The sequence below is a fragment of the Lycium barbarum genome, chromosome 7, assembly GCF_019175385.1.
Source record: "Lycium barbarum isolate Lr01 chromosome 7, ASM1917538v2, whole genome shotgun sequence".
In the NCBI taxonomy this organism is placed as follows: domain Eukaryota; kingdom Viridiplantae; phylum Streptophyta; class Magnoliopsida; order Solanales; family Solanaceae; genus Lycium; species Lycium barbarum.
In genome coordinates, this window is record NC_083343.1 from 15,007,224 (window position 1) to 15,033,076 (window position 25,853).

At 35.0% G+C, this 25,853-nt stretch overlaps 2 protein-coding genes and 1 long non-coding RNA gene across 7 annotated transcripts; 2 read left to right on the plus strand and 1 right to left on the minus strand.

The window, feature by feature from the left end:
* Nucleotides 1–1,981: 1,981 nt before the first annotated feature.
* LOC132603191 (purine permease 3-like) lies at nucleotides 1,982–6,548 on the minus strand. The gene is made up of 2 exons (XM_060316128.1): nucleotides 5,745–6,548; nucleotides 1,982–2,841 (listed from the first exon to the last, which is right to left on the minus strand). Exons 1-2 carry the CDS (start codon nucleotides 6,489–6,491, stop codon nucleotides 2,494–2,496), a joined length of 1,095 nt encoding a protein of 364 aa, XP_060172111.1. The 5' UTR covers nucleotides 6,492–6,548; the 3' UTR covers nucleotides 1,982–2,493.
* Nucleotides 6,549–10,664: 4,116 nt separating this feature from the next.
* On the plus strand, nucleotides 10,665–11,327 carry LOC132601312 (uncharacterized). The gene has a single exon (XM_060314413.1). The coding sequence runs from the start codon at nucleotides 10,665–10,667 to the stop codon at nucleotides 11,325–11,327; it is 663 nt and encodes a 220-aa protein (XP_060170396.1).
* Nucleotides 11,328–22,280: 10,953 nt separating this feature from the next.
* Nucleotides 22,281–25,342, plus strand: LOC132603192 (uncharacterized). 5 transcript variants are annotated; one of them, XR_009567999.1, is made up of 5 exons: nucleotides 22,281–22,723; nucleotides 23,032–23,097; nucleotides 23,365–24,542; nucleotides 24,653–24,715; nucleotides 24,840–25,342. It is a non-coding gene; the product is annotated as an uncharacterized LOC132603192 (long non-coding RNA). The 5 variants fall into 5 exon arrangements; XR_009567997.1 differs by having other exon boundaries at nucleotides 22,284–22,723; nucleotides 23,365–23,454; nucleotides 23,997–24,715; XR_009567998.1 differs by having other exon boundaries at nucleotides 22,284–22,723; nucleotides 23,365–23,454; nucleotides 24,053–24,715.
* The last annotated feature ends 511 nt before the right edge of the window (nucleotides 25,343–25,853 follow it).

A 25,853-nucleotide genomic window follows, 5' to 3' on the forward strand; every position in this document is an offset into this window, starting at 1 on the left:
TTAGGATAGCATGAAAGTCCTTGTTTATTATCATCCTAATTGTGCAAACCACAGTAGTAAAAAGGCAATACACAGCCTGAGTTTCCAATACAAGTGTGTAAGTGATACTTTGCTTTACCTTTTTGTACAACAACTCAAACAAAGGTAAAATAAGCGAATACAAAGCTGCAGCTCCAAGTGTCAAGATAAACCCTAGAGCATACTCCCTCTTTGCTTCCCCTTTCGACCTGTCACCGTTCGCGTGGAGGTTCAATACCACCGCGCCAAGTGTCAATAGAAAAATGGAGTTGATGGAGTAGACCGTAAACTTTTGCTTCACAAAGAGGAAGGCAAAGCCCGCGGTGAAGGCAAGTTGAGAAGCAATAAGAAGTGCTGACGTGGAGACAGGTAATTTAGTCACGCCGTAAGCATAAAGATAGTTTTCGAATCCGGTTAGGACTCCGATCCCGATCGAAGCTATAAGAATCCTAGGAGTCATTAGAACTATCTTTATATTATTGTTATTGTTATTGTATTATTATCGTCTGTTGCTAACATTTTGTCTTGGATTTGCAACGGTTGAAATAGGAGATGGCTAAAGGGACGAAAATAATTGGCCAACCAGCTGTCTCTAGCCCGCTTGATAGCCATATTCTTTTGCCTCCTTTGATGAAGTAAAGGCATGTGATAAAAGGGCCACCACAATTTCCTATTGCTAGAATTATACAATTTATAACTAGAAGAAGTTTCTTCATTCTTGATCTTACTTGAGTTTCCATTTTCTGTGGAGGATTGATTTTTTTTTTCTTTTGTTGAGTTTATAATATGTTTGTGGAAATAATATAGTCATTTCGTCTTGGAGTTTTCGACTGGGTCAACGTCTTTTCTGTTAGGGTTTTGTCCTGATTTTCTTATCATATTTGAATTTTACCTTTTCTTGAACGAAGGATAAAGAGTTTATCATAATTGATTTTACTTTTTCCAAAAGGAAAATATAAATCTTCCATATTTGAGTAACCCTTTTTTTGGTGGAAAAGTTTTGGACATCTATAAATTGACCTCCTTCTCACAACTAGAGAACACAGAAAATCATTCACAATGTAATCATTAAAATAGTTTCATTTAGGGGGAGATTATTCTCTCATAGTTTTAATATTTTTCTTTTTATATTAGTTTTTCAATATGTAGGTCACTTGACCAAATCATATTAAATATTATGCCTATTTTCTTTGTTGTCCGATTTATCATCGTTCAAGGTTTACAAATTATTAGCTTCTGCATGACGCCTTGATTATTTCGATCCCAACATTGTCTTCAAATTCGCTTAAGATATATTAAGGAATAATAACTATTTCCCTCTAATTTAATATATGTGTAAACAGTAAAATATTTATTTCTTTTATCGTTTAGAAATATCTACAAATTGTGAGTTCACTGAAAAAGAATAATTTTTAACCCATGCTTATTTTTAACACTTGGGTTCCAATACCAATTTTCAACCTATGCTTATTTTTTAACACATGACTATTTCAATCAATATCAATTTTTAACTCGTGCTTATTTTTAACGCAAAGTTATTTTCAACAAATACCGATTTTTAATTTATTTTTAACCAACATCTATATTTAAGCCATATGATTTTTTTTTATTTTTTTTTACCTATTTTGAACTATGCATTACAAAAGTATCAATATTGAGAACCTTCATCAATGAGAACCATTAGATTTGGACGGCAAAAATGAAGCTAGAAAGCAATTTTACTAGGCATTTGCTCATGCACATTTTAACTCGAAAAAGAACTTGTTGGCAAATTCTAAAAATAGACTTTTTACCATAATTCTTACCACCATAACAAACCAAATTTAATGACCAATACCCAAAAATCAACCCCAACAAGAGCAAAAACTTGTCACTACCTAGGGGAGTAGGGGGGACGGGGGCACGGATAAGGGGGAGATAAGGGAGGAGGACATCGAACAAAGAAAAATACTAGATAGGATCGTACGGAGAAAATATGTTGAATTATATTTCTTCTTCTATGTATTACAATGGCTACTCTACATCCATTATATAGAATGTAAGCTAAGGACTGAATATAAATACCATAAAAATAAATTGTGTAACATAAAAGATACACCCATACTAGTTCTAGAAGAACCTACTTTCTACTATGCAAAGATCATTATGTTTAGGACTTAAAACCAAAGCTGTCACACAAAGATATATCAAGGACTATACGTGTCAATAGGATTTATCAGGGTCCAAAATGATCGTCTCCATACATGAAGGAACATTTTGGCCATTTTCTAAGAAGTAATGTCAATATATTCATAACATCACATGTACTGGTCTTGGCAACAATTATAAATGACTCTTTTAATCTGAATCCGCCTCTGGACTCTTAGGGAACCCCACCCATACAATCTGTTTGCTACCTTTCAATAAGTACAGTGAAATTTGATCATAAAATTACATGTACCGGTCTTGGCAATAATTATAATTGATTCTTTTTAATCATGGAGTACAAGTTTTATCAATCATTTCTTGTTCTGGAGATTGATTTTCTGTCTTCAACTTGCTGCCTTTTATATCACCATAGAGGTAAGAAATGAAGCCCCATATAGAAAGCACAAGAGAAATACCTTTTTCTGCTGTGAATTTTTCACCATAAAAAACTACACCTAAAATTTCTGTGACAGGAAGTAGAACAGTAATTAAAATGCCAGACACCAATGATGAAGAAGAATAGACAACTCCAATGGCACCTAAGAAGAAGCATTGCCAAATTATTGCAGACGATACTATAACTATATAATATCTGCCTTCTCCAAGTTCAAATGTTTTTGCCTCCCTTGAAATGGCCTGCAAGCTTAATTTAAGTTATTAAATAACACTCTTAAAATAATTGGCATGTTTAACTAATGAATTTAGTTTTATGGTATTAGGTTATCTAAAAATAACGACATGTAACTGTTCATAATAAGTGAAACTAGTAATCTGAAAAATAAGATCCATAACTGGCTGTATAACATGTAAAGTTCAGTTGTTGAGGCGTTGAGCCCAGTTTTCACTAAGTGATGTTAAAATATAAAAAAGGAAACACATGAAGAAGTCAAGGAGATTTGACGTATAGTATGTACACATGAAAAAATTATTTACCTATTGAAGTAGTATAATTTTCTAGCGAATGGATATCAATTGAAACCTCTCAGACAAGGATGGCTCCGTCAAACTAAATTAAACTGTATACTATATAAGTTAAATCGTTAACTTATATTATACGACTTTAACCTTAATATAAATGATACTCTACTTGTCATGCCTATTAGCCGATATGATCAATTTTATTGCTTGATGTCTTGACTCTCTCTTTCAATTCAGCCAAAAATTGGAATTAATATATTGGTTATTGCAGCTCATGATGTCTTCAAAAAAAGGGAAATTAAGAAGCGAACTTCACTACCAAAAAACAAATTGAATTAGCTACCCAATTCGTAGCTAATCTGTTGTTAAATAGTCTATAATTAACATGATTTTTTATAATATGTTGTTAATTCATTATTAAATAAGAATGGCGATGAATTTTACGGTTTAGAGACAGAAACTATCCATCTCTAATTCTGATTTCTCTTAGTAGTTTTTGGATAATTGACATATCATATGTTTACTCAAAATACAGGTGAATCTGAAGACTTCTTCATCTAGTGTTAGGGTACTCTTGTAATAATAGGATATTTCAAGAAATACATAAAACCAACCAAATAAAAAATGAAAAAGAACGAGAAAAGGACAGATTAACCAAAAAAAGAAAAAAAGATAAGGGAAAAAGATGTAATAGCAATAAAGTTGTCGATTAGCTAGGAGTCTATTTTGTTGAATCAGTGCTTTAACTTTTATATGACCAGTCAGCTTATTTGTTAGCAGTCAACAATGGCTTGCTAGTTCAAGCACTGACACAAGCGCTTGGATATCATCAATTTTCTTGGTATTATTCTTAATATTTTTAAAAGGACAAATTTGCATTTGAAATAGGTTCTCATCCGTCCAAAAAGGTTATTCTAATTCAATTTGGCATTGATTTTAAAAAATAAAAGAAAACTTTTAAAATATATAATTCAAAATAAACCTTAGATATTTATGTGGTTATAAATTATTTAATAAATTTAAATTATTTTTAAGTATAGAAAAATATCAATTTTTTTGAGATAAACTAATAAAAAAAATAGAATAATCTTTTTGGAACGGAAAGAATAAATAAAATGATGATGTCAATCAATGAAATATCTGCTTGTAGGTAAGATGACAAGAACAACAACTTAGGCACAAACTAAAAGTTAATAATGTCACATCAATAATTATACAGACTAAATTGTAGGGGAAGATGTGATTTACAAAGTGTTATGAAAATTATGAGAACCAAGGTTCAAATCCCCCAAGAACCAAAACATGTTAGTCATTTATATTTTCTATTTGCCTATATGTAGTAGATTGAGTTAGTGGACGAAATTAAAATTTTCACCAAGGAGATTCAAAATATAAAAAAGTAGTCATACGAAGAAGCCATGAGAATTAATACATCTACTATGTATATGCAAAAACAAATTTTAACTTTATTTTGTACTATAATTTTTTGGCAACGAAGGCTCACATGAACTTCCTAATTGCGCCCCTAGTTAGAGTTATCTAATGTGCTAATGAAAGGTATCAAGTGACAAGTAAAATAGTTAATGTGCATGTAAGTTAGTCTGGACACTACTATTATTAAAAGAACATAGATAAAGTGCAAAAAAATGGGTAGTGACGATAACATCACCTAAATTTAGACTATATGAGTCTTTGTATAATTGTATGCATGTCACACTCAAATTGTGTGTTTGTGGGAGAGGAAATAGTTTTCCTTTACCATCTTATACGGACATAAAGTATAACCTGTAACATCTAGATACAAATTTAGCTACCATGTGGTGTGGGCTTATGTGCGCATAACTAAAAGTAATTGATCGAAATCGAAAATTATGCAATTATGAAATTCCGTTCAAATAAAAGGTTTTTGGCAAGAGACGAAGAGGATTTATCATAGTTAATTTCTGTCCATTTACTATATACATAACTGTTAATACTCCCTCTTATCTGTTTTATTCGTTACTCTGGTCAAAATAATTCGATCCAAAAGATCAAAATATTTGTCATTTTAGAAAACTAGAAAGACATTAGGCTTTTTCTCCATCCTTACTATTTTAGATAACATATAATCATTAGTTACTCATTTAATGAAGCTAGAGAGTTAAATATTTCTTTTGATTAATACAATTTTTTTTTTTCAATAGGTACGTCAAAAAATTAAATGAAAGATAAAAGGGAAGTATATTGCTAGTGATCTATAACCAAAATTTATAATTCTGTCATAATAGTAAACGAACTGACTTATAAACCTTAAATTTTCACGAACTTCTCCTATTTTAGTTGCCAGTGATGATTTCAATGACTTAAAGCAAGAAAAAATCTTCAGACAGGGAAAAAAAAACTGCAATCACAACAAACTAAAATGATGAGAATTTCTATTGTGAGACAACTTATATAGTAATTGATTAATTTAAGAGGTCTCGTTTGTTCAACCGTTGGTGAATAGAGTTACCTAGTATTCCATCTATATTGGTGGGAGGTGGCATGCATGTACCTCATGGATTAGTCGAGGTGTATATACTAGCCCAGACACCACGGTTATAAAAAACAACGATTGTGCTAAGAGGGAGGAAGAGACAGACCTGGAAGTCCTTGTTTATTATCATCCCAATTGTGCAAACCACAGTAGCAAAAAGGCAATACACAGCCTGAATCTCCAATACAAGTGTGTAAGTGATATTTTGCTTTGCCTTTTTGTACAACAACTCAAACAAAGGCAAAATAAGCCCATACAAAGCTGCAGCTCCAAGTGTCAAGATAAACCCTAGAGCATACTCCCTCTTTGCTTCCCCTTTCGGCCTGTCACCATTAGCGTGGAGGGCTAATACCACCGCGGCAAGTGTCAATAGAAAAATGGAGTTGATGGAGTAGGCCGTAAACTTTTGCTTCACAAGGAGGAAGGCAAAGCCCGCGACGAAGGCAAGTTGAGAAGCGATAAGAAGTGCTGATGTGGAGACAGGTAATTTAGCCACGCCGTAAGCATAGAGATAGTTGTCGAATCCGGTTAGGACTCCAATCCCGATGGAAGCTATAAGAATCCTAGGAGTCATCAGAACAACCTTGATATTATTGTTATTGTTGTTGTTATTGTCGTTTGTTGCTAAAATTTTGTCTTGGCATTTGCAACGGTTGACATAGGAGATGGCCAAAGGGATGAAAATAATTGGCCAACCAGCTGTTTCTAGCCCGCTTGATAGCCATATTCTTTTGCCTCCTTTGATGAAGTAAAGGCGTGTGATCAAAGGGCCACCACAATTTCCTATTGCTAGAATTATACAATTTATAACTAGAAGAAATTTCTTCATTCTTGAGCTTGCTTGAGTTTCCATTTTCTATGGAGGATTAGATTGAAGACTTTTCTTATATTTGAGTAGTGATTTACAATGTGTGGACAAATATATATAGTCGGTTGTCTTGGAGTTTCCTACTGTACCGTCAACGTCTTGTGTGTAAAATGTGTTAAAAATATACTCATATATTAAGGAATACTTTACAATAATTATTTTTCTTCTACTTTAACATCTACAATAATGATTTTACCAAAGCCGAGGGCCTATTGGAAACAGTTTCTCTACCTCCCAAGTTGGGGATAAGCGCTTTGTACACACTACCCTCTTCAGATCCCACTTATCAGATTACACTGGGTATGTTATTGTTATTGTTGTTGTTGTTTAATATAAATATATATTTCTTTTATAAGTTTAGAAATATTCTATAGATCTATAAGTTCACAAGAAAGAAAAAATTTAACCCTTGCTTATTTTTAACGCGTGAGTCTCAATACTAATTTTCTCAACCAATATTAATTTTCAATTCATGTTTATTTTTTAATGCAGGGCTATTTAGAACAAATACCAATTTTAGTCCATAAGAATTTTTACCATATCTATATTTGAACCATGACAAGTATCAATATATTTTTGATGCCTCCACAAACATTCATCTATAAAACCATTAGATTTAGTCAGTGAATATGAAGTTATAAAGCGATTTTACTAGGCACGAGAAGAAGCAGGAGAATCAAGTGCATGTTTATAATGATTAATTCTCTTCTACTTTAATATCTACGCTAATTTAGAATTTCTTTTAAGTTTAGGGATATTCTATAGAACATGAACTTTTTTTCAAGTTTAGGATCTACACTGATATAAAATATTTATTTTGATTTTAGGTTAGGATCTATAAGAAAAATAACATATTATTTTATTTCTGTCCTTGAATTCTCTATAAATAGTACTGATGTACTCTTCTATCTTGATTAAATGGAAGGAAGAATTGAATACAATAAAAAATATCTGGAACAAGGTCCAATCGATTCGAATCGGTCAGTCAAACAAACAAAGACTATATAATTTGTGATCAAGTCGTTCACTTGTATAGCGGTTGGAAATTTCTATTTTTATTTATAAAGTTGCTCAATTGATATAAGCAGGGGCTTCTTGACGGAAAAAATCCGTGAAACACTGGTGATTTAGTGAATTCGCGTCTACCTTATTTTTATAGTGTTGACAATTAAATACGGTGCAAAAAAGGGCATAATTTTGCCTTTCATGGTGTAAAAAGGAAAATTGACGTACAGTATAATCTTTTGCCCTTCATTATTAATTTCAGCTGATGCTGACTACAGCGCTTAATTATTTAAAATTTGATTATTCAATCCTTTTTTCCATAATCATATAATCCGTGTGTATGTTTTTTGTGCCGATTGAAGGATCTTTTTTAACGATAACTTAGAACGTGTTAAAAAAATAATTAATTAATTAAGACAAACAAAGAAAACAAAGTTCAAAATGCTTAAATTGTACTCTATCACTCTATGTGCGCAACAATAATCTTCACATAATGTTGAATGCTTTTACATATATATAATTTGTATTGTTAACTCTGAACATGAATTATGAGTATGAACGTCGAAAGTCATACTTTAACTTGTAGGAAAGACAAAAACAAAATGAAAAATATACTTTAACTTAAGGATATAACAACATCGAGAAAATGTTCACTTATGACCACTTACAATTTTGAACAGAAGAAAATGATCTTTTTAAATTTTATGTGTGTTATTATCGAATATCTTATATGCAAAAATGAACATCGACATAAAAGTAACAATAAATTTGCAAAGGATTACGTTACCCCTTGGCCCCCAAAATCAGATGGCATACTACAAGGTAATGTTTTTTTCCTTTTGTAGTTGAAAAGAACGTAAGAAACCAATTTATTTCGTAGATTATCACAATTCTAAAAGCATATGAGATGTGGCAGACAATCTATCTATATATTTTACTTTAATATCCCATAATGGTCTGAAAGGATGAGATAAACGGACTAACAGAGAGAAAATGACACATGGGCAAGTTGGCAAGATTGAGCAACTAGATCAATCACAAAAAGTAAGTACCAAAGAATGAGTCTACTTAAAATTTGCGTCAAATATTTAAAGAGAAAAAACACACCACGTTCAATTTGAAGAGGTAGGACCAATTTCAAGATTTGTAAAATGGTGGTAGCCGTTCCAGAGTGTAACCTATCATGACTTCATGGAAATTTAATAGCTTCTTTTTTAGTTATTGCAATATCCATAAATATTTGATTGTGAAGGCAGCTATTATTGTATATTAACTGGAGGTCCTACTACAAACTCGTAAACTTCACTTAGATTGTGTGCGCATAATGTTATCTTATCTTTGAATACTTCCTTTAGACAACGAGAGAAAGATGCTATTTGTGTGATTTGTTCGAATGACAACATTTCAATTCTATTGTATTTAGCCGTTGTTTTTGCTTAATTTGTTTGCCGATTTGCTACGCTTTCTTTTCAAAAAATCCTTCCTGTTAAGTTTGTGGGCTGACTGGGGGTTGCAGGGGGCGGCAACCCCCTGCTATGGACGAAGCAAGAGGTTGAAGACACCCTAAGAAATTCTAGGGCTAGGGTTTTTTGGCAGCCGATATAATTTTAGTTTTTCGCTATATTTTGTAATTATCTTTCATTGAGAAATAAAAAGCATTGGTGATTGGCCGTGGGTTTTCTTCCCCTTGAGGGTTTCCCACGTAAAAATTGTGTGTTTGTTACGTTCGTTATTATTGCTTTCACTTATCGTTATCTCAGAACACTTTTCTCATAGGTCGTTACATTTCAGGCCATTTATAATCGTTTAAAAGGATCCTAGATTTGTCGGATATTGTATAATTAAGACATTCATACTTTATGATAACGAGTCATGACTCGTGAGACTCTCCCAAAATTTATGTGGCTATAACGTTGAGCATTTCTTAGAGTTATGTGAGTTTTTTATGAATAACAAACGAAATTCATGACTTGTAAAATAATTTGTGACTTAATTAGGCCGAGAGTAAAATTTTAGTTACCAAGTTAATTGGGTAGTAAGGTTACAGAGAGATATGTATATTATATAGGTAAATAATTAGCTCATCCGACTGATAAATTAATGGATGTAGTTATCATGGTTACCAACATCACCACCTTTAATACAAACTATCATCCCTTAGTGCACGATAAATATAGATATGCTCACGTTTATAAAATGTTAAAAAATTTGACCGCTCAAATAATTTGTCATTCCTAAAAGAAGAAAAAGACGTAGAAAAAGTTATAAGCTTACTTTTTTAGTTCAATAATTATTTGCTAAATTGACATGATTCTAATTATTCATGTTTATTATTTTTACATCGTCTTGCTAAATCACTTTCAACAAATCAGAATTGCTTTTAGAATATCATCTCAGACAAATTAAACGGACATTAACTTTATTATGTTTCATTTTTTTTGGTCTTACATTAACTTTATTATATGCTATCTCTTGTCATGACACTTGATTTCCCTTTCATCTTCGCCATCTTTATAGACCAAATAGTCTTATCATACAAAAAGCAAATTAAGAAACGAAATTAAAGTTAACATTTAAGGAAATGATGTTGTCGTTAAGTTATGTTTGTAAAGGATGGCCGGAGAAAAGAAATTAAAATTGGACAGGGTTGAGAAAGAAATATTGTAGATCTAAAATATAAATTTAAAAAGGAGAGAAAACTGTCAAATCAAAATTTTGAATTTATACGTATCAACTTTAAGTATTTGGCCAAGTAAAACAATGTCAACATAGTATAGATTAATAAAAGGTTATTGATAGATTATGTAAATATTAATTAGAATATTTTGTAGTCTACTATTTTAGGTTAGAAATATTTTGTATATTGTTTAATCTCCTATTTAAGATTAGAATATTATTCTCCTATTTTGTATATAAACCAATTCAAGTAATGAAAGGACTCAAGGAAAATATTTCATACATGGTATCAGATTAGGGTTTCTTTCTTCTTCCTCCTTCCGCTACGCCCTAATCCCTATTTTTCCTCCACTAAGCCGTCGCCCCCCTTCTCCTCTTTTTCCCATGGCCGACACACCTACCACCCCGGCTAAGCCCACGTTCTACCCGACTCTCGCGGTCTCCAATATCAAGAATCACATCTCTGTTACTCTTGAGATGGAAAACTCACAATACGGTACATGGGCAGAGCTTTTCAAAATTCATGCTCGTTCTCACAAGGTCCTTCATCACATCATTCCTCCACCCAAAGGTAAGGAGAAGCCGGCTCCCAAAACTGATGAGGAAGTTGAATTATGGACCACCATTGACGCCACCGTGCTTCAATGGATTTATTCGACAATTTCGAATGATCTGTTAAACACTATCATCGAACCAGACACTACTGCCATGAATGCTTGGGATCGCTTGCGTGATATCTTTCAAGATCATCAAACTTCTCGTGCGGTGACGCTTGAACAAGAATTCACAACGCCTCGTATGGAGGATTTTCCCAATGCCTCCGCCTATTGTCAACGTCTCAAGAGCCTTGCCGATCAACTGAAAAACGTCGGGGCTCCAGTGACGAATAGCCGCCTTGTCCTTCAACTGGTCTCGGGTCTCACTGAAGCGTACAAAGGGGTTGGGACACAAATTCGCCACGCAAAGCCGCTCCCCCCATTCACTGAGGCTCGGTCTTCCCTAGTTTTGGAAGAACGTGAACTTGCGGCTATGGTGTCTCACGGGTCTAGTTTGGCTATGGTGGCCTCGGTTGACGACGCGCCACTCCCCTCAGACAACACAAACTCACGCCGAGGGAAATCAAAAAATTCCCGCGGCTAAAATTCTGGAACTGGCCGTAAGGGGGGCTCGGGCCGCTGCTCAAGTAGCGGAAAAGTCACCAGTGGCCGCGGTAATTCTGCCCGAAGCGGCGGCGGTCAGCAGTAGTGGACTGCCGGCAGTGGCGGTCAGCAGCAGTTTGGCCACTGGCAGTGGGTCCCCTAGCCCCGCTGGGCAGCTCCTCCCCCCTGCCCGTACCCGACATCCTCTTGGGCTCGTCCGCCGCCAGTCCCGCCACGGCAGCAAGGTATTTTGGGCCCTCCTCCAGCTCAGTAGCTCTACACGGCGGCAGTGGCTTTTCCCGGGTCGTATGTTCCAACCGACATTGAGTCCGCAATGCACACAATGTCATTGAACCCGCCCAATCAAAATTGGTACATGGACACCGGGGCCACTTCTCATATGACATCCTCGGACGGTAATCTCTCGTCTTATTTTAATTTGAGCAATCAAAATAATGGTATTGTTGTGGGAAATGGTCATTCGATTTCAATTTGTGGTTGTGGTCATACTAGTTTGCCTCCCCCAAACCCCCCTTATCCTTACGAAATGTCTTACATGCTCCTAAACTCATTAAAAAATTAATCTCAGTACGGAAGTTTACTACTAATAATTCTGTGTATGTTGATTTTGATCCATATGGGTTTTCTGTGAAGGATTTCAGACGGGGATGCCACTAATGCGGTGTGATAGTCGGGAAGATCTTTATCCGGTCACCACCATCAAATATCCAACCACTACTCCATCAACCTTTGCGGCGTTGTCCTCTCCTTTTTGGCATGCTCGCTTGGGTCATCCGGAAAATTCTATCTTAGATTGTCTTAGGGTTAATAAAAGCATTGAATGTAATAAATCTAGTCTTTCTAGTATTTGTCGTTCTTGCGTTCTTGGTAAACACATTAAGTTGTCGTTTGATTCTTCTATTTCGGAAACTTTGATGCCATTTGATATTATTCATAGTGATTTGTGGACCTCTCCCGTGTTAAGTTCATTGGGTCATCGATATTATGTTCTGTTTATGGATGATTTTTCGAAATTTTTATGGACTTTTCCTTTGGCTAAGAAATCCGATGTTTATCCGAAATTCTTAACTTTAAAAACCCACATTCATACCCAATTTGAACGTCATATTAAAAATGTCCAATGTGATAATGGGAGGGAATATGATAATGGTCAATTTGGGAAATTTTGTGAGTCTAATGGGATGTCATTTCGTCTTTCTTGTCCACATACGTCTTCACAAAATGGGAAAGCCGAAAGAAAAATCCATTCTATCAATAATATCACTCGGACTCTTCTTGCTCATGCTTCTCTCCCCCCTTTCGTTCCGGCATCACGCCTTACAAATGGCAACATATCTTCTTAATATTTTACCAAGTAAATTATTAGGTCACGTTTCTCCTCTTCAAGTGCTATACCAAAGAAAGCCATCTCACTCTCATCTTCGGGTTTTTGGGTGTTTATGCTATCCCCTCTTTCCTTCTCCAACTATCCACAAATTGCAAGCCCGATCTACACTGTGTGTCTTTTTGGGGTATCATACGAATCACAGAGGGTATAAGTGTTATGATTTATCGTCCCATAAAATCATTATTTCTCGTCACGTGATTTTTTATGAGAATGTCTTCTCCTTTTCCAATTTCCATTCTCCCACTTCTATTACTTATGAGTTTTTGGACGATGGCATTTCCCCATTGTGGTTGCATCACTTGGCTTCATCTACCCCCCTCCCACCGTGACCCAGCCCGCTGCCCAGTCCCCTCCCACCGTCACCCAGCCTGCTGCCCCTCTCCCATCCGTTGGCAGTCCCCTCCCACTGTCACCCCAGCCTCCCCCTTCTACCAATCCGTCCCGAATGGTGACCCGGAGTCAGCATGGTATTTTTAAGCCAAAACGCACGTTTAACTTGAATACCATGGTTACGAAATTCCCTCTCCCTCGTAACCCTGTGACCGCCCTTCGTGACCCGAATTGGAAAATGGCTATGGATGATGAATTTGATGCTCTTATTAAAAATAAGACGTGGGAGTTGGTGCCCCGTCCACCTAATGTGAACGTTATTCATTCTATGTGGATTTTCACTCATAAAGAAAAATCTAATAGTGACTTTGAGAGGCATAAAGCCCGTCTTGTAGGTGATGGTAAGACTCAACAGGTTGGCATTGATTGTGGTGAGACATTCAGTCCAGTGGTCAAGCCAGCTTTGATCCGTACCGTTCTCAGTCTTTCCCTATCAAAGAAGTGGCCTATTCATCAGCTAGATGTCAAGAATGCTTTCTTACACGGTGAGCTCAAGGAAACAGTGTATATGCATCAACCTCTGGGTTTCAGAGATCCTACTCATCCAGATTATGTATGTTTACTCCGTAAGTCCTTATATGGGCTTAAGCAGGACCCGAGAGCATGGTACAAGCGTTTTGCAGATTATGTCTCTTCTCTTGAATTTTCAAATAGCAGATCTGACAATTCTTTGTTCATCTACAAAAAAGGGTCCGATATGGCATACATGCTACTTTATGTTGATGATATTATTCTTACTGCTTCCTCAGATTCTCTCCGATGCTCCATTATGGCTCTCCTTGCCTCGGAATTTGCTATGAAGGATTTGGGTCTTTTGAATTATTTCCTTGGCATTCATGTCACTTGACATAAGGATGGCATGTTTCTTTCGCAACGCAAGTATGCCGAAGAAATCATTGATCGAGCTGGGATGTCTTCTTGTAAGGCTACTTCTACTCCGGTTGATACTAAACCGAAGGTAAGCGGCACATCGGGTGCTCCTTGTGATGACCCAACTCACTATAGCAGTCTCGCAGGTGCCCTTCAGTATCTTACTTTCACGAGGCCGGATATCTCTTATGTTGTTCAACAGGTATGCTTACACATGCATGCACCGCGACAGGTTCATATGCATGCACTTAAGTGTATCATCCGTGACATTCAGGGTACACTTGACTATGGTTTGCATCTTTATCCGTCCTCAGTTACGGACCTTCTTTCCTAAACAGATGCGGATTGGGGGGGCTGCCCTAACACACGTCGGTCAACGTCTAGTTACTGTGTCTTTCTTGGGGATAACTTGATATCGTGGTCTTCGAAACGCCAACCTACCCTCTTTCGTTCGAGTGCTGAGGCGGAGTATAGGGGGGTTCCTAATGTTGTCTCCGAGTCCTGCTGGCTTTGCAATCTTCTGTTGGAATTACATTGTCCTATTCATAAGGCTACTATGGTATATTGTGACAATGTGAGTGCCATTTATCTTTCGGGAAATCCGGTGCAACATCAACGCACCAAACACATTGAAATGGACATTCACTTTGTTCGTGGGAAGGTTACGCGCGGACAGGTTCGTGTCCTTCATGTTCCTTCCCGCTATCAGATTGCCGATATTTTCACCAAGGGACTACCACAGGTCTTATTTGAAGATTTTCGGGACAGTCTCAGCGTTCGTAAACCTCCCGTTTCGACTGCGGGGGTGTGATAGATTATGTAAATGTTAATTAGAATATTTTGTAGTCTACTATTTTAGGTTAGAAATATTTTGTATATTGTGTAATCTCCTATTTTAGGTTAGAATAGTATTCTCCTATTTTTTATATAAACCAATTCAAGTAATGAAAGGACTCAAGGAAAATATTTCCTACAGTTATCACTCTTGTTTTTGTCTAAAGACAAGGATTCATATAACCGACCTAAATCACCTTGTTAACCCGTAAAATCCGTACAGTTAAATTTGTATATGTGGTCAAGGACACGTGGATCAATACGATCAAAATAATGAGATAATATGTAAAATTAAGCAAGATAATTATAAAGAAAGCTAAGCCTGAGCCTTGACGAAATGATGAGCTAGAGTATTCAGGCAAGCTATATGTCAACGCCTTCTCTAGAACAATCAATACCAAGAATAAAGAAATTGCTTTAAGAATATTTGTTTTCTATTAGATTTCAGACGCTCCTTACAATGAAATAAGAATCTTTATTTGTACTTGAGCTATGGGATACAAGTTTCATGAATCGCGCCCTCTTTACTACGAGTCTGTTGCATTTTCGACCCATAATTATGTCCTCTTTTGCAATTGACACCCTAGCTATCCTATTTTTTTTTATGATTTGCACCCTAACCTCCTTATTAATTTTTCAAAACAACGAAAGCACTCTTTAAAAAAAATCACAAGGGCAAAGTTGAAAAAATAGATAATAAAAAGAAAAGGCACAAAATTAAACTACATTCTTGTGAATTTACTTGTTGAAGCTGCTTGAGCAGCTCAAGCAGCTGATCTATGTTGGATTCAAGATCGCTATCTTAGCATTACCAATTTTGTTTGAAACGAACTTACGATACAAATGTATCTGGTCATCCAGCCAGAGGCGAATCCAGGATTTTTAGAACATGGGTTCACTACACACAAAAATAAAAAAAATAAAAAAGAGAGAGAGAGAGAGACAACATATTAAGTGGGAAATGATCCCTAATCCTCTAGGTAAATAAGTCAACATTTAACCAAGTCTACCAGTTATCTTTTTGTAGCATGGACTCCAACAGATAATATTATATTAATTTTAGAAAATATATACATAAAATAGATAGTTTTACAGAGATACCATGAGTTCGCAGGCTCCAAAATTACTACACAAATTCGCCCCTACATCCAGCTGAACTTCAAGCTTCCTCGAGGCATATATATATATATATATATATATATATATATATATATATAATTTTATTTTTAATTTTTAATTTTTTTTTTTTTTACTTTTCAAGGTAAACTTTTAGTTATGCCTTAACTAAAAGTGTGCCTTATAAGACATAACTAAAAGTATGTCCCATAAGGCGGAACTTTTCCTTAAGGAATAACTAAAGTTATGCCGGACCCGGCATAACTATAAGTTCCGCCTTATAAGGAAAAGTTTATGCCTTAAGAAAAAGTTCCACCTTAGGGGCATACTTTTAGTTATTCCTTAACTAAAAGTCTGCCCCATAAGGCATAACAAAAAGTATGCCCCATAAGGCGGAACTTTTCCTTAAGGCATAACTAAAAGTTAGCCTTATAACGCAAAGTCTATGTCTTAAGGAAAAGTTATGCCTTATGAGGCATAATTTTAGTTATGCCTTAACTAAAAGTCTGCCCCATAAGGCATAACTAGGAAAAGACTTTTAGTTAAGGCTTAAATAAAAGTCTGCCCATAAGTATGCCGCTCCGGCATACACTTGTTAAGGAATAACCAAAGTTATGCCGGACCCGGCATACTTATGCCAAGTCTGCCCATAAGGCATGAGTATGCCGGGTCCGGCATAACTTTGGTTATTCCTTAAAAGGTGTATGCCGGGTCCGGCATACACGCAACCCAAACCCTGCCTTGTGATTTTTTTTAATTTATGCTTGAGCGAGGGTTTGAACCCAAAACCTCATGATTTCTGCGCCAGGGTTGCAACGTGAAGGGCAAAAAATAAAGACAACAATATGGGGGGCAAAATTTAAAGACCACCCCAAAAGAAGGGCAATCCGCGCAAAAAAAATGAAACTAATTCAATGAGGGGACCCAAGTAGGTTTGATATTAAAAGACAAGATGGCGACAAAATGGAAGCATGCAAGAAAAGTCAACACTAACAACACGTGTAGGGGAATATCTAATCCAAATCATCAAAGAATGAAATTACTATTTTAACATTGTGAGGACTACAAAAAAATTTATATCGTCACTTATATATAGTAGTAATATTATATTAAAACACACTTTGACATAGAATACAATAAATATCAAATACAAGGACAAAATTGAAAGCGTAAACCATTTGGTTAGCAAGCTCCCTAACAAGAAAGTTGAGAACTAACTAAGGACGACAAAACACATTACATTGTCACTTATTATATATACATATATATATATATATATATATATATATATATTGTTGTAAATAAACAAGTGGATGTCCATGTGGGGCCGTTTCCACTGTAGCACACATCTTCCCCCAAGCAACTACACTATGTACCACTGTAGCAAACATCTTCCCCCAAGCAACTACACTATGTAAAGGTTTATAAATAGCCCTATGTAATAGATGAGAAAAACAGATCAATATGGAAAGAAAACTTAGTACTTTCTGTTTCTCTCTCCCCTCATTTTTGCTACTTTAATTTATTGCACTGCTTTTATTTTATAACACGTTATCAGCACGAGACTCTGTCATTTTGAGTTTAATTTTCTATCTAGCTCGTTGTGCAATTAATTTCACAAGTGAAAGATTATCAACAAGATGTTATGATATTAGCGAAGAAGCTCTGGTCTTAGTTAACTGTAAGGCTCGGAGGTATAAGGTATGTGGATTTTTAAAGAAATCACTACCCATGTGAGGTATGGACACCTAGCACCCTCAAATATGTGCTTGATAATATTGCCTTTGCTGTAAGTTCGTTGCTACAGTTGTTAGCTTATTTTGCAAGCATGCATATTTTGGTCAAATATTTAACATATGGGTACACTCCATGTTCTTTATTTCTAAGAACTTGTGATCCTTCAAAAACGTACTTGCTATTAATTTAGATGAATATATCAAATCATATTTAACATTAGACATATGAGCTTTTGGTGCTAATTCATATTTCAAAGAAGTGTAGATCTTGCAGTGCTTCATATTGGCAGCAATTGCTCCGAAAGCCAGGTGAGTAAATTATTACTCCACTTGTTTTTAATCTTGTTATACTAATGATATCACTTTGTTGGATTCATCGGATCTAAGAGAACCTAATTAGTTCTAGACCATTTATGCCTCAAAGTGTTCCTGAAGACCAATATTGTTACAAGGGATTATGGTGTTAATTTTATATCCCTTAAATGACTAAGAATGAGAGTTCACAAGACACTCGAAGTGATAATATTTATTAAATCTCGTTATGATTAAATTCATTTATGTCTATAACCACCAGAAGTGGGATTATTTTTATAGGCTTATTGTTGGGACTAAATATGTATGCCTTAATTTGCTCCAGAAGTAGCAATATCTTAAAAGAAATTATAAGCTATCACGATTTGATATGCTTAGGGTACGTTCCGAAAATTATGTTTTATTCCTGAAGAATGAAAACTTCTGATAAATGTTGTAAATACAGATCCATTCTCTGAAGTGAATGCGATAGTATGTAGTAAGGCCTATAAATATGAACATGCATTTGATTATGAAAGCATCATGATTCATCTCCAGAAGAGGTAGAATAATTGAGAAGAAATACTCTGAATATTGTACTAAACTCATAAATTTGTTCCTCGAGTGGCAAACTTTGAACTCTACTCCCGAAGCAGTAAAACTTTGAGCTCTACTCATGGAATAGTAAGACTCTGAATTCTACTCCAGAAGTAGTAAGCCTATGAATTTTACTCCTGAAGTAGTAAGGCTTTTAATTCTACTCCTGAAATAGTACAACTCTGAAATCTACTCCTGAAGTAGTAGAATTCTGAAATTTACTCCTGAATTTGTAAATATTTTTAAATCACTCCTGAAGCAGTAAGGCGTTGAAATTTACTCCCGAAGTAGTAAACCTTTAAACTTTACTCCCGAAGTGGTAAAACTTGAAACTCTACTCTTGAAGCAGTAAAACTCTGAAACATTACTCCTGAAGCAGAAAGAATTAGTAAAATATCTGAGAAATATCCTGAAGCAATGTCTTCTTGTGTTTGAGCAAAATAACGAGCTATTGATGAACGTTGTATTTCAAGCACATTTAAATAATCAGGTTTCGTTCCCCGAAGTGAATGAACAAATACCACAACCTACCTCCTGGAGGGATAAAATACAAGGAATGTAGATGTTATATTTTTGTGGTATGAAATTCAGACATTGCTACACGTACCTGTCGTACGTCGAAACATATTAAAGTATCATTCTAAGGCAAACGGAAGCAGAGTAGAATGATTTCTCCTATAACCACATTAATACATTATGGTTAGTTGTTATTGATTTCCTTGAAGGAAATAACAATTAATGTATCTCTTTATGAAGGATTTGATTATTATGTGTTTGAGCTTAGATACAAAATACTCAGTTAATGATGAATTTCCCTGAAGGAGATGTTTGAAAGATTGAAGTTTAGAATTCAATGTTTATTTCGTGACACCAGTAGTGTCGAAATTTGCTTTCATGGTACCAAAAGTATTTAAGAAATATTTGGTAATAGAAATTAATGATCAAAGGTTCCAGAAGAGCTAATTATTTATTTGCAAGTATCATGACACTAGCAGTGTCCAAATAATATCTGATTATGATAAATAAATTGAAGTCTCTTGAAGATGTTATATATGATAATACCATTCATCGTAGATCGTAATTGGTACGATCGGAACACTGTAGTAGACCTGAAGTTTACTAACAATAAAAATGGTTATCATATTGAGACTACAAATGATCGGAATACTAAATATCTTCGAGCATGATGAGATCACATACCACGATAAACCATAAGTTTATTGATATACAATTTCATGCAATAGTAAACCAGAAGTTTATTAAAAGAAATAACACTCGTCATGGTAAACTTGAAGTTTACGGGTACAGATAATTTTATTAGTTGACAAGACCATTTTGATCGTCCTGATTTAAATCTGATGTGCTAATTGAGTATTAAAAACATATTGAAGAACTAGAAGATTCTTCAAGAATTTGTTTGTGTTGCTTGTTCTTATGATAAGTTGATTACACCAGCTAATGTTGGGACTGAATCCCCAAAATTCTGAAAAATATAAAAGGTGAATGTGGGCCCCTTCACCTGCAATGTGATGTCTTAAATAGATGCATCTATGAGACGGTCACATGTATGTTTATTGTCAACTGGCAGTTTGACATTTACAAAGTTGTTTGCTCAAAATAATTGAGTTGGAAGCACAATTTTCAGAATATATAATCAAGACAATCATTTTGATAATGCTGGTTTATATCTAAGTTGGTTTGGTATTAGATGCCTCCATAATACAGCTAAACCATTGCTTATGAGAACAGAGCTTCAGGTTGGTCTGCGATATGATATATTGCATACAACAGCACTTGTATGTTTCAGATCAATAAATTTTGATAAATTCTCCCCTCATATTTGGTTCAGGGTCAGGAACTAGATATTTCCATCTTTTAACATTTGATGTGCGGTACATGATTAATGGGTATACCATGATGCACACAGATGAATTTTCCCAAAGAAAATGGGGACATATGTCACTAAAATAAGGGGGAGAGAATAAGCATCTAAGAAATATGTTGTGAATTATCATCAGTATGATCCTCAAATAATTCAAGTTAAATGCTGGAAGCATTTGCTGACCTAACTATTTCATATTTCATCTGCAAAATGCTCTTAATGTCCCTGAAGGACAAAGTCTACCGCGTGCATGGAGCATGATAGACCAATCGGTTCCAAATATAATAATCCTTGAAAAAAAGAGGAGCAAATGATCATAATAAGGAGGCAATGTGCTCTTGAAGAGCTACGACATAACACTTCATAAACCTTATGAGAGGTTCAGGTACCTGAAAATAATGAAGTGTTGAGATCTCAGTAAGTTATGTCGAATTGCGAACCGATACGAGATGATATCTCATCGACGATATCTTTGATATGGTATGGCGCGCAATATTATATAAGATTGTGAGGATATGAGTTATACGTCTCTTAAAACATGCTGACGTAGAAATAATTACCAAGTGATATGATGCATCTTGGTAAGCGATTGGACCTGTAGTCCAGATATTAAAAGATGTCACAATTTATAATGATGGAAGTTGTCATAGCCTATAGGGCTTACTTAACAAAATTTATACGAAAATTTTTGAAGGATAAAAAAAATGCTTGAAGCATATATAAATTCTTGGGAAACTGGTTTATAATCCTTAAATGGATTAAATGAATCAAGGTTGATGTACTGAAATCGCCTTAATGTATATTCATTGACAAATGGTACAAATATACTATGTTTACCCCTGTCTCTTTATGATAGTCAGAACCTTTCATATGAATATTATTGGAGCTCTTGAAGAGTTTACAAAAGCAGTACATTATCTGCTGAAAGAAGTTGAAATAAAATTGGTCCTGAAGTACCATATCTTTATGCAATTGATGCACTTATATATCTCGCTATAACTACAGGCATAATATAATCCAACATGGAGTTATTGAAATCGATCAACTGCATATTGCAAATGAAAGTCCTGACATGAATGTATTTGTCCTAACCAATATTGTCAAGTGTTTTGGACGTACAGGGCATTCATCTGATCGACATAAGAGTTCAATCCAGATGTGTTATCTATTTCCATGAAGGATTATTGTCATGACAGTCAAATCATAGAAAGACAACAACAGATTATGAAGCAAGTCATAATGTACTTGTCCTGATTGCAACAATATTATACGGCGATGATGCAACTCTATCTGAGAAAGGAAGATGCAGATCATCAACCAGTTCGTCAAATGATCATCTGACAGATCTGATAAAGCTCTGTCAATCTCAAGATATGATAAGTTGGTATACAAGATTTGTTACATCATCGTCAAGAATTATGTGATGCTTTAATCAGAGGGAGCAAATACGCACTGTACTCTTTTTCCCTTGACCAAGGTTTTGTCCCATTTGGGTTTTCCTGGCAAGGTTTTTAATGAGGCAACTCTCAAAACGTGTTACTAGATATGTGTACTCTTTTTCCTTCATTAGGACTTTTTCCCACAGGGTTTTTTTCTAATAAGATTTTAACGAGACACGTCATCTATTAATGAACATCCAAGGGGGAGTGTTGTAAATAAACAAGTGGATGTCCATGTGGGGCCGTTTCCACTGTAGCACACATCTTCCCCCAAGCAACTACACTATGTACCACTGTATCAAACATCTTCCCCAAAGCAATTACACTATGTAAAGGCTTATAAATAGCCCTATGTAATAGATGAGAAAAACAGATCAATATGGAAAGAAAACTTAGTACTTTCTGTTTCTCTCTCCCCTCATTTTTGCTACTTTAATTTATTGCCCTGCTTTTATTTTATAACATATAACTCAGGTTTCGACCTGTCTAGTAAGTGGAATTTCAAATTCAAGCTGAGGGCAAATTAGTCAATTTTTATACAACCCTGCATACGTGTAAAATACCCTGCACTTAGAGGCCACATATCACCTCCACTAATCTTCTACGGTTTCTAGACCTATCGCTTATCACTTTTTTGTTTTCCTGTTACTTCTCCTCTGTTTGATCATCATTCTTGCTTCCTTTGGCTTAGCTTTTCTTCTTTATGCCTTTGATTATCTTGGTGTGGTATTTCCATAAGTTAGAAGAATCAAGTTAGCTTTCTGAGAAATCTTTGAGACGTGAAGTTGGGTTTTAGCCGGTTACTTTCAAGTTCCATTTTTTGCTCTATTCAAGGTAACTTCATAGTTTAAAGTTAGTTTTATGATCTATTTTATCGCTATATATTGAACCTGATCTGCTGACTTCTAAAGAATATATAAAAGCTAATTCCCCCATATTAGTTCAAAATTTTTGGTTAGCTATATTTCAGCTTATGAAGCTTGATTATCATGTGAATATTTTAGATACAATGTTCGTAATAACCTCTAATGTAGGGCTTCATCATCATTGCATTCGTTAACATAGAGTCGTTTTCAGCAACTTAGCTTTGCAATTGTGATTTAAGCCCGTGGGGTGCCTAATGCATTGCCTTTCCGTTTCAGCTTAGAATAGGAAAAACAAACTAAAGAGTTTGGCGCTTACAAGACATTGTTCAATGATGGTACGAGGTAACTTCTTCCGTTTTTTTGGTTGATTTATTCCAACTCTTGAATGATGAAATATACAATTTTCCTAGAGTTAAACAAATAGATTTTTACTTTATCAGTTTTCTACAGGGTGGCTGCAAACTTACTATTTGCAAAGTATATCCTATCCAGATTTTATATATGCATGTTATGTTAGCATATTGGAGTTGTATTAGTCACCTGTATTCTTACATGCACATGTGCTCTTACTTTCTGTGATTTGTATTATATTTTCATTGTTTGGTTTAGGCTTGAGAACGAAATAAGAAATAAGAAGATGTAAAGACTTTCAGTTGAGTGATTTGTGAGATGCCACCAGAGAACCCCAGAGCACTCCAGGTAAGGCTCGTGGTCATTTTGTTCGTTATCTTAGAGTCAGTTCAGCAACTTAGCATAGCAATTTTAATCCTACAAATTTCTAGATGTGCTATTTCTGTCCATCATGTTTATGAAATACTATTTACAAGTATTCTTGGATAAATGTAGAAATATATTATTCAAGAATCAAGATGCAGACCTTGATAGCAATATTGTAGATTTGGTAGAACTCTTGCCAATTAGACGCCAGATAGTTGAAAGAATGAAGAAATAATTTAGGACTACTTAACCTCATATGTCGCTACACTGTGATAGAAAAATTAAAACATCATGTGATAATAGCTAAAGTTTCACACAGCGTTTACGTTGTAACAAAGGCTGCAGAAATAGTAATAGCAAATTCTCTACATTGACATCTTAAGCCACAATTGATGTCACAAAATTTAGACTACTCTATTATGGTTCAAATCTTTCAAACTTTATAAATATTTTTGCACCATTGATATAAAATTATCTTGCTCATCGCAAAGCCCAGATTGATACTACTTTAATGTATTTGTCAGGCTGTTACATTTAGCTATTGCTAGCAGTTTGACTATTGTGATCAATTCTACTGTAGAGACCATGGTTCTTGACAATATTATGAACTATGAATATGGGATATGGGAGCAACTTGGATTGCGTAAAAAAAGGTTTGTCAGCCTTTTCCCTTTATGAATTAGTGTATTGGGGAGGGTATAGGATAGTTTTAATTTTACCTTCACTTCTTACTGTAAGAACTTGAGATAGCAATAACGACATGGATTATGTTAAAACTTTTTTCTCCTCTTGTATTTCATTTTTTTTCCTTTTTGGTGTTCAATCTTTTTGCCGCGTTAAATCAGATTTTAAGTGCAAGAGTCGTAGCACATGAGCCCTATCTTAGAACAAGTGATAGAATTATTATCATCATCTCTGGACATACATATGAAACACAAGCAGCTCAAAATCTATAATCAAGTAATTGCTATTTTTGTTTAATCACCGTGTGTTTACTCTGTTGGATCTTACTATCATTGCACCAAGTTAGACGACATTGTGTATGCTGGAACTCGAGCAATGTGATTAAGGTATGGCTTTAATCAAGCTTTATAAAAAGATATGGTTTAATTAAGGTGGATTAAGGTCTAGCCTTACTCAAATTTAACGGTGTCCTAACTCTTTATTCTTACAATCCCAGGATTTTGGTCGTTTCTGGTTTCAAGGTCTTTGAGTAGAGAAGATTTAGACGACGATTAGTAAGGTCTGGTGTTCAATCTTTTTTCTCCTCTTGAATTTCATTTTATCCATCGTCTCTTAATTTATGAGTGTTTAAAGCTTATAGTCTTCCATTGTAATTGCGTATTATTGAGCTCAATGTCTTGCAGTACTGTGGTGAGAGGCAAGGTCCTGGACAAATTTATTTGAACGATTGTGATCAGAAGATGCTCCCTTCCCTCCTGCAGATTTCTATGCTTTTGACTCTCTTTGCAAAAACCTTTCTTCAAGGGAAGTTTAAGGACTTACATCACGTAGCATCCCAATAAAGATTTTTTGCTACACACAACCTTCAAATATTAGAATTTACCTTCAATAACTCTAGCGTTATCTTCACTCAGTACCTTGAAAAAAGTTTGTTATCTTTGTTTATTTTTTCTTTGAGATTACAAGTCTAACAATTGATTATTACTTCATAATTGTACAGGTACTTTATGGTCAAAAGCTGCTAAGATGAAGGCTACAAAGAAGTCTAAATGCAGGACAGAATACGCACCACCATTTCCAATGTGTAAATACAACCATTTTCTGATATGTAATGCAAAAAATGCAATCATAGATGTAAACAATGTAACACTCGCCAACTATACAATATACAATATTCATGAATGAATACTTTTATCCCAAATGTGTAAATAATATTTACTAACAAGCAATTTTGTTAAGTTCATTAGATGCCAGCAGAAACAATTTGCTAAACACTCATACTTGCATGAAGAGTTTAGAATTTAGACTAGGGCTAACAGATACATCAATTGATTGTGCATATGCTTCTCACCATTGGGCCCGTGCTGGCACGGGCAATTTCTACCTAGTGTGTTAGTGTGTGTGTGTATAAAAGAAAGAAATAGAAGCAATTGAAATTGAGATTTCAACAACTTCATAGCATGACCAACAAATCATTTAAAATGATCCCACCACATGCAAACTTTTTGTCATGATTCTTGGCATTTAATTTCGACACCCTATGCAACTCCTCTCCAGTACCAAATCCGTCAAGTTTGTCCAGTGCTCTTCTACAATGACGGAGTCAAGATTTGCGATAAAGGGGTTCATAATATGAAAAAGTACACACACGAAGAAGCCCAAAGGGGTCACTATTTACACATAAAAAATAAATTTAA

What these genes read in the sequence shown, in the direction of transcription:
- LOC132603191 (XM_060316128.1), bottom strand. Translation starts at nt 6,491, where the DNA reads ATGGAAACTCAAGCAAGCTCAAGAATGAAGAAATTTCTTCTAGTTATA. An exon ending in TAATAAACAAGGACTTCCAG is followed by an intron (nt 2,842 to 5,744) that starts GTCTGTCTCTTC and finishes TTAAGCTTGCAG; the next exon opens with GCCATTTCAAGGGAGGCAAA.
- LOC132601312 (XM_060314413.1), top strand. Translation starts at nt 10,665, where the DNA reads ATGGAAAACTCACAATACGGTACATGGGCAGAGCTTTTCAAAATTCAT.